Raw genomic sequence first — 9626 nt, forward strand, 5'->3', positions numbered from 1 at the left:
AAAAGAAATATATAAATAAATGACTCCCCCCTTCATCACAATTTTAGTAACTTATCACATTCTCTTAAAATACAGCAAATAATTCCTTCCTCCCGTATTTTATCTCTTATCTATAAACAGATCCTTATAGCCTCCTTGTTCAATCCTGGTCAGCAAAAATGAATTAAGAATTGCAGAGATAATATATTGATTTTAAGCTAGATCAGATAAGCCAAATTTATACTCCTTCAGTTTATGTTGATTAGTAGGGCTGGGAAATACTTTGAATTTCATTATGGAAAGGTATATTGTAATGTTTGGGAGCACAAATACATCATCTACCTACCGTATGAGTCATTAAAGAACCTGCATTTAATGAGGTTCTGCATTCTCTGCTGTTTCCCATGCACTCCAAAGCATTGCACAATTCTTTTGTTTGTTAACTTCCACAATAATGATGAGAAGCAGCATGACGCAATAGAGAGATGATATAATGTAGATTAGTTTGCTTATGTTGTTGCATCTAATTAGGTACTGCCTACTTTGACAGTATTTCTCCAATATTTTGGAAGACCCTTATCAGGAATGGAATTTGGGAATGGGTTTTTTTTTAAAATAAAAAGGATGTATTCTATTACTGAGTTATGGAGTTTAGGATAAACACCCCAAGGAATCACTGAGTAGTTTGTGGCTAGTGGCTAGTGTCAGACTCCTTTACTATATGCATCATAGCCCAAGCTAAATGTAAGGAAAACAAAGTTAACAAAAAATAAATTATTAATAATCTGCTCTTCAGTCTTTATATCCAACCAATGTCAAATGAAGATGAAAAAAGTTAGAGTAAAACATCCAGTGGTGTAGCGTGGGGGGTGCAGGGGGGGGCTGGCCGCACCGGGCGCAACATCTGGGGGGGCGCACTCGCACTCGCAGCTCTCTGCCCCTGCCTGGCTCACTCACTCTCTCTCACTGCAGTGCTGGCTGTGCGAATCCGATCCGAGCCGCCAAGTCGCCGCCCACTGTGGAGGGGGGGTGCCAGGCGTGCGGTGTGGGTTAGGGGGCGCAAATTACTTGCCTTGCCCCGGGTGCTGACAACCCACGCTACGCCACTGAAAACATCATAGCAATATCCCAAAAATGTTTTTTCAAAAGGCAACTGGACTTTGTTTTTCCTTGAAGACGTTTCGTTTCTCATCCAAGAAGCTTCTTCAGTTCTAACTTCAGGCAACTGGTTTCAGTCAGAACTGAAGAAGCTTCTTGGATGAGAAGTGAAATGTCTTCAAAAAAATAAAAAATAAAGTCCGGCTGCCTTTTGAAAAACACTTTTGAGACAATCATGACCAAGATGACTGAGAATCTCCATAGACTTCATATCAATAAGACCACATTAAACTATTTTGCCTGAACAAAGGTGGGACTGGTCACAGTGGAACATGTTTCCCTCTTTTTAAGTTCGTTGTGACAATGAGAACCAAGAAATGGGTTGCCTCTGCATCACACAAGAAGTTCAGGAATTAGAGGCAGAGCAAAATTTCCATGATTTCATAGCTTCTTTTGATGTTGCAACCTATCCAGGCCAAGGTCAAGCCTGTAGGGCTGTTGATAAATGTGTGTTAGAATTGTTCCCTCTTTTTAAGAGGAAGAAGCAATTAATCTCTCTCCAGATCATTGGAAAAGATGGAAATGAGAGTGGGTTGCAGATTACTTGAAGGCCTTACCGTCTTTGTGGCTTTTATCCCTGTCAGGGATTCTAATCAGGTAGCTGGGATTCCATCTAAATAAAACTCAAACAACAATAAAGCAATATTTATTGCCTCTTGGCATTGCCAATTTCATTTCTCCTTTATGTTGCACTGATTTTGAAGACGGGTGCTGAATCATCTTTTGGGTAGCAGCCAGCTAATTCCTGTATTTCTGGCTATCTTTGGGAAACTAGGATACTACCCTGGCAACTTATGCTCACTTATCCGCAAGTGAATACCATTAAAATAAGGGTCCGGTTTCACCGGTTTGACCTCTTTCCATTCATCTCTAGCCAAAGAGACTCAACTATAGATACTTCTTGTCACAGAGAAGCTAACAGTGTTATAGGGGACATATAGTCTAGCCCTCCCACATTCTTTTATTATTTCATCTTGTTAATTTGCCAGTTAACATCAGCTTCACAGTTGCTTGTAACAAGCTATTTTTATTCCTTTGATGTAGATTTCACTTCTGTAGGCATTTAGTGTCCTGCCTTCAGGGGGGTGGGGGTGGTTGTATGATTACTCAAATATAAAAAGTTTTGCCTTTACCCATAACAGGCAGCCTTGCTAACATTTTTATCTCATAATTATGTAAATACAGTCATATATTAAGAATCCCAGAAAGGTCGAAGCAAGAATAACTGAGTGCTGCAATATAAAGCAGCAATATATTATTTTTTTAAATGTGATTTTACAATGTTAGTATGTGCCCATATAAAGATTATAGGATTCAGTTTCAGTTGGAAACTTTGTCTCTCTTTCAGCTGGAGCCAGTTGGCTATAAACAGTCATATAAACATTTCACAAAGGAAAGACTGAAGCTCAAGTGTCCCAACTCAGTAAGTAGCAAGTTAATTCTTACAGAGCCCTAACTCTGTAACATGAACAAGAAAAGTCTTTCTGGGTGAAAACTAAAAGCCACCTGGTCCAATATCTAGGGAAAGCAGATGCTTCTTGGAAGCTGATAAGCAGGACAGATACGTTTTCCCCCACATGGAGCCATTAATTCCAAAGGTAGTACATATTTACCACATCCTGACAACTATTAGACTCAGTAACTATGTTTTCACCTCACAGTTTGAATCTGTCCAACAACCCCCCCCTGTTGAAAGTTTTCTAAATCATAAACTAGATTTGATGTTTCTTGTATGGTTAGCACTGCTGTGGAGGATTTTTTTTAGAAATAATAGCCAAGTCAGGCTGTTTTCTTCTTTTTCCTCCTCTTCCTCCTCTTTAAAATACAAAGGATATTTGCTGAAGGTTCATCTAGATCAAATCTCCCATTTTTTTAAAAAAAAGAATTCAATTAATGTTTATTGCTTTTTAACAATAACAAAAAGCAAGAGAAAGGAAAAAGAGCAAAACACAAAAAAATGATGATAGAAATGTAAAAGTGAAAGATATATGACAAAGGAAAAAAACATGTCAGAACAATAAACAGTTACAATTTTATATATATTTATCTAATGCAAATATTCAAGTACAATATGTATATACATTTTAATACATTTATATGACTTATTTTTAACCTATCTGTATACCAGACATGTCAAACACAAGGCCCGGGGGGCTGCATCCGGCCCGTGAAGTGGTTTCATGTGGCCCGCAAAGCCATCCTGGAAACAGTGAGGGAACGGCCCCCACTGCCTTGGCCCTGGCCCAGAGACCCTCCTCCTGCCAGAGACCCTCAGATCTGCCCCAATCCTGCCCAGGCCCTCATAGGCACCCTTGATGCGAACGATGTAGAGCTGGCCACGCCCACCCAGTAGGCCATGCCCACCCTGGCCATACCCACATGGCCCCAAGGGCAACCGCAATGCTGATGTGGCTCTCAATGAAATTGAGTTTGACACCCCTGCTGTATACTGTATAAATGAGTCCCAGATTTCATTATACTTGTCAGTATAAAGTCTTCATCTATAGGCAATCCACTCATAAGTGGCAAAGACAATCGTAATTTTAATCCATTGATTTACTTTTTCATTTTTAAAGCCTCCAGCAATTATTAAATTGGGACAAATTATGAACCCTTTGCACTTATATTTTCCCAATTAATATTATCATGCCTGGTCTCTAGGAGCCTTGGTGGAGCAGTGGGCTAATGCCTCCTTAAGTAACACCAGCTGCCTGCAATTAGTGCAGGTTCCCATCCCACCAGGCTCAAGGTTGACTCAGCCTTCCATCCTTCTGAGGTAGGTAAAATGAGGACCCAGATTGTTGGGGGCAATAAGCTGACTTTGTAATAATGCCGCTTGGGGGGGGGCGAAAGCCCTAATAAGCAGGCATATACATAGAATGAAGGCTATTGCTAAGCACACTGATTTGTGCTTCTTAGATTGTAAGCCGCCCTGAGTCTTCGGAGAAGGGCGGGATATAAATGGGATTAAAAAAAAAAATTCTATCCCATAGAGAAGAATTGGATGCTATAAATTTTCCCTAAAGTTGTAAATCTTTCTGAATGAGAGAGGAAGAGACAGACTGAGTTCACAAGCTACAGCAAACAGTCTAAAAACAGATGTCAGAAATAGATTTTAAGGAAATGGGCAATACTCTATAACAAAATGGGGAAAGAAGCCTGTGCAAAATGTGAAGCCTTTTAACAAGAGTGGAGCATCAAGGAGAGAATAATGACAATAAGCAGAGTTAAGACAATAGTGAAAAGAATGGATCGTCCCCAGTCATCAGTAATAAAAAGTCTCCTTAACTTATTTCATTTGGATTAAAGTAAAGTTTAATTTTTTTAAAAAAGTGCCAATCCATCATGAGATTTACATAATATATAAACGATCTGATTACCTAAAATAATTAGATAGCATTAAGACAGGTGAGTCTAACCTCTTCAAGTCATACTTGTCCCACTTCTAATGGAGCCACAGATAAATCTTTTCAGAAATAAAACATCAGGAAAGGAAGGATACCACAGAGCTGGGAAGGATTAATGAAAAAAGGCCTGGGATTTACTTGTAAGCAGGATAGAGGGATGCGGTGGCTCAGTGGGTTAGGACGCTGAGCTTGTCGATCAGAAGGTCGGCAGTTTGGCGGGTCGAATCCCAAGTGCCACGTAGCAGAGCGAGCGCCTGTTACCCGTCCCAGCTTCTGCCAACCTAGCAGTTCGAAAGCACGTAAAAAATGCAAGTAGAAAAATAGGGACCACTATGGAGGGAAGGTAACAGCGTTCCGTGTGCCTCAGGCGTCTAGTCATGCCGGCCAAATGACCACGGAGACATCCTCGGACAAGCGCTGGCTCTTTGGCTTTGAAACGGAGATGAGCACCGGCCCCTAGAGTCAGAAATGACTAGCACGCATGTGCGGGGGAACCTTTACCTTTACCTTTAGGATACCAATAGAGCCTGGTAGAGAAAGGGAAGAATGGCAACTGAAGACCAAATGAAGAATTGACCTGGAAAGATTTAAGCAATTCTGTATACCATTATGCTGACATAAGTACAGGGATTGAGGAAAGTTACATTAATCAGGGGTGTGTGTTTTTTTGCCCTAAAATCATTTTCTTATAGATTTAGTGATGTTTACTTACATTTGCATAAGTCTCAACTGAACAGAAGAAGTTCCACCCCCATTTTATTGCTTCTCTGTAGAGGAGAAATGTTTATTCTCTCATACCCTCAGACTAGGGCAGGGGTAGGCAACCTTGGCTCTTTTATGACTCATGGACTTCAACTCCCAGAATTCCTGAGCCAGCCATGCTGGCTCAGGAATTCTGGGAGTTGAAGTCCATGAGTCATAAAAGAGCCAAGGTTGCCTACCCCTGGACTAGGGCAATCTGTAGTAAATAGATTATTCTCTAAAGATTCTGTAAATATTTTCTTTCTGCTGCAGGAATATCCATATCTTTTCACATCAAGAAACAGCCAAATGCACAATTCAGGCTTTAAAACACAGTCCAGTGGAGACAGCGTGCCCTACTGGGCTGTGATTATAGCGGCCACAACTGGAATTTTGGCAGGATGCCTGATTGTTTGGGGTCTGATGACTCATAAAATCAACAAACACCCAAGGGCAAGAGATGCAGCAGCTGAAGAGAAGACATCAATGTTTTAAATGTGCATCTGAGCCAAAGAGGTTTAACATCATATGCTACCTCTTAGTGACATGAAAAAAGCAACATGGAAGCTTTGCACATGCTGTTTTTAACTAAAGTTTTCCATCTAAAAGTGGAAGAAATGACCTCATCCCACCTTGAATAGTCAGACCTAGTGAAAGCTAATGCTTAGCAGTAAACATGGAAAATATAAAGAGATATTACCTGGCAAATAAAAAAAAGGTTATATGTAATCTCCTTTTCTGATTTTAAATACTATATTAACACTTTTGCATAACATTGTAATTATCCAGTTCTGTGCCATTTACCAGGTTTTTATGATGTGTCTAGATCACATTGTCTCCCATTTGTGATCCTCTTGCCATCCCTCTAGTTGTAATCCTTTCTGTCTTTTCTCTTAGCTCGAAGGTTAAACCTGAAATAACTGCACAATGGATTTGGGATGGTAGTTCACAGGTGCTCTCAACATGGAAGCATCTATATTTTTTTGTTGGTGTAATGGAGATGCCAAGTTTCTAGTGTTCCTCATTTGTTCACTGTGACAGGGTCTTCCAATGGCTTCATAGGATTCAATAAATGCTATCATGTAACCCTTCTGGATTCTCTCTGTCCCACCCCAGGTCATTTGTTAAGGATATAGCTAGCAGCATCATTTCATTTTGTTTTCTCCAGACCACCTCTAATGGCAAAATTCACAACTGGATAGTGGCACTCCAATGCTGGCTTTTGTTTCTTCACCTGTTGATAATGCTGCCACTTGCCTTTCTAAACTGCCTTCAAGAGAAAACATTTTCCCTTCTACTGTTGAATATCATAGTCTAAGGCTTCCTGACCTGCTTATACGTTTTTGCTCCAACATGTTCATGCACATGGTTACTTCTAATTACTTTATTCTGTATTTACATCACGTTAGAGATAAGGAAAGGTCTGAATAAATATGGTAGCCATCTTTACGGTTATTAAGTGAATCTGGCTGTCAAAGCTCGTCCTGCAGCAAGCAGGGCAGAGTGCCGAACACAGGAACGAGAGACCTCCGCTGCGATCTGCAAGCACTTTATTCTCCAAGGCAACAGCCGCAGCAAGAAACAAAGCCAGCGTTGGCCGCTACCTGCAGCCAACGCTATTATATACACACCCGAAACACCCACCCATACTCCACCCAAACACGCCCACGCCCTCCCATTCCCTATAACTTCCCCACCCCTCCCCTACAAGTCCCTTCGCCCGTCGCCCAACCAGGTAAGCCCCCTCCCGCGCGCTGCCGCCACCGTGCTCCACCCCCTCACCACCTCCCTGCCGCGCCCAACTCCGGAACCCCCTGTGGTCGTTCACGCCCGGGGCTCCCAGCCACCCAGGCACCGCGGCGGGAAGGGACCTGTCCCCCAACGGGCCCGCCGGCTCCCAAGCCATACAGCCCCGCGCCCGACTGTCCAGTGCCTCGGCCTGCCTTGCCAAACGTAGTCCCGGCAGCCAAAGCCGGGGAAGGGCCGGCGTCGTGCTGCAGGCTCCCGAAACGGCGGTCCCGCTAGCAGCCGTAGCTCTCGTAGCCTCCCAGGCTGCCGTGAGTGGGTCTGGGCCTCCGCCGGTCACGTCGTGGGTGGGGGAGTCCTGCGCCGACGCGCCGCCAGGAAGAAGACTGCAGCTGTGGCGCGGTAGGAGACAACCGAAGCGGCGGCGCGGCCTCCGGAGCCCTCCGGGCCGCCGACGCGCCGCCAGGCGAAGACAGCAGCTGTGATGCGGAAGAAGACGGCCGAAGCGGCGGTGCGGCCCCCGGAGCCTTCCGGGCCGCCACGGAGCCGGTCACGTCCGGCGCGACCTCAGGAGCCTCGCGGACCGCTGAGGGGGCAGGCAAGTCCGGCGGGCGGCAGGCAGGGGGTGCCGGGGAGGTGGAGGGCCCCCCTCGAGTGTCGGGCTCCCGAGGCCTGACATGCTGCCCCCTCTACCAGGGGCCCACCTGGAATGCAAGGAGAGAGGGGTGAGTGCTCCGTTATGTGACCTGCAGTCTCCCCCTGGGTCCCTCCCGGCTTCCCTGGATGTTTTCGGTGGAACGCGCGGAGAAGGCGTGGTGCGCACACATCCCCATCCCGCACCCAGGTGGCCTCCTCCATGGGGTATCCCTTCCAGAGCACCAAATATTGCACCCGCCCCCTCCGTTTTTGGGAGTCCAGGATATCCTGTACCTCATAGTGGTCGCCGTGTACAGGCCCTGGGCCGCCCTCCCCCACCACTGCAGGCTACTGTGGAAGACGGGGTGTATCTTCCCAAGGAGGGGGGGTAGCCGAAGCCTGACGGTGACAGGGTTTACCACCTGTATAACCCGGAACGGCCCGAGATACTTGGGCCCTAACTTCTTACAGGGCACCTGTAGCCGCAGGTACTTCGTGGAGAGGTATACAAGATCACCTACTTTAGGGAGTGCAAATGGCCGTCTCTTTCTGTCTGCCTGCTCTTTGTATGTCCCTGCAGCCCACTCTAACGCCTTCTTCGCCATCCCCCACACTTCCTCCAACCGGTGCATCCACTCCCCAGGTGTGCAGGATGCAGGGGCACCCTGATCACAACCTGCGATGGGGACGAATTCATAACCTGAGACTACTTTAAAGGGGGAGAACCCAGTGCTGCTATGCACCGCGTTGTTGTAGGCTACTTCCGCAAAGGCTAGCAGATCCACCCATTCAGACTGCTGGTATGAGACGTAGCAATGCAGGTATCGCTCCACTGCCGCGTTTGCACGTTCCGCAGCCCCATTTGTGCTTGGGTGGTACGCCGAGCTCAGGCCCTGTGTTGCTCCGATGTAACGCACGAAGTCCTTCCAGAACCGGGCCGTGAATTGCACCCCACGGTCCGAGATGATACGTCGTGGCACCCCGTGGAGACGGTAAATGTGTTGGACAAACAGCCAGGCCAGCCGACGGGCCGAAGGCAACCCCTTGCAGGGGATAAAATGGGCCTGTTTCGAGAATAGGTCTACTACTGTCCACAAAACGTTGTACCCCTTGCTTTCCGGTAGTTCGACCACAAAGTCCATGGCAATGTCCTGCCAAGGCCGTATGGGGTCCGCCACCTGTTGCAGAAGGCCTGCCGGTTTGTTGGTGGAGGGCTTGGTGGTTGCGCAAACGCGGCATCTCTGCACGTAGCTCTCGATGTCTCGCCTCATGGTTGGCCACCAGAACTGGCGGCGAGCCAAATGTAGGGTTTTTACGAATCCGTAATGGCCTGCCTGGCTGGCGTCATGGCACTGATAGAGCGCTCGATCCCATACCGCCGCAGGCACATACAGTCTGACCCCGTGCCAAGCTAAGCCAGCCCGCAACGTGAGTGTATCGGGGTGCGCCTGCATCCATTCATCCGTTGCCAGTGCCCCCTCGCAGGCCTGCAGGAAGTTGTCCGTTAAGGCGTTGGCCTTGTGCTCCGCCCCCTCCACTGGGCAGGGTGACGGTACCAGTGCCTGCACCACCTCCTCTTTCCGGCAATCATATTGAGGTAGCCGTGACAAGGCGTCTGCCAGGAAGTTCCTACCCCTGGGCACATACTTGAGCCGGAACCGGAAGCGCCGAAAGTACTGGGCCCACCGCACGTGCTTCGGGGACAGTCGGTGAGGCGTTTGTAGGGCTTCCAGGTTTTTATGGTCCGTCCATACCTCGAACTCTTGGCTAGCCCCTTCAAGCAGATGTCTCCACGTCCCCAAAGCCCAGCGGACCGCGAAAGCCTCTTTCTCCCAGATAGCCCAAGCCCTCTCCGCGGTGGTCAGTTTCTTGGAAGCATAAGCGCAGGGCCGCAGCTCCTTCGTCGCATGCCGCTGCAGTAGGACAGCTCCAACAGCCACGTCACTCGCATCGGCCTGC

General features: G+C 46.9%; 1 protein-coding gene across 1 annotated transcript in view; it reads left to right on the forward strand.

The window, feature by feature from the left end:
• The window catches only part of PLB1 (phospholipase B1), a gene marked incomplete at its 5' end in the record, with an annotated part of 112955 nt that extends 106975 nt beyond the window's left edge, over positions 1–5980 (forward strand). The window contains 2 exons of the mRNA XM_081317282.1: positions 2486–2560; positions 5559–5980. Of these exons, the coding sequence (XP_081173408.1) occupies positions 2486–2560; positions 5559–5780 (297 nt within the window). The 3' untranslated portion in view covers positions 5781–5980. The remainder of the gene's footprint in view (positions 1–2485; positions 2561–5558) is intronic.
• Between the last annotated feature and the right edge of the window lie 3646 nt (positions 5981–9626).

This window comes from Vipera berus (genome assembly GCF_964194415.1).
Source record: "Vipera berus genome assembly, chromosome: 1".
NCBI classification, from domain to species: Eukaryota; Metazoa; Chordata; class Lepidosauria; order Squamata; family Viperidae; genus Vipera; species Vipera berus.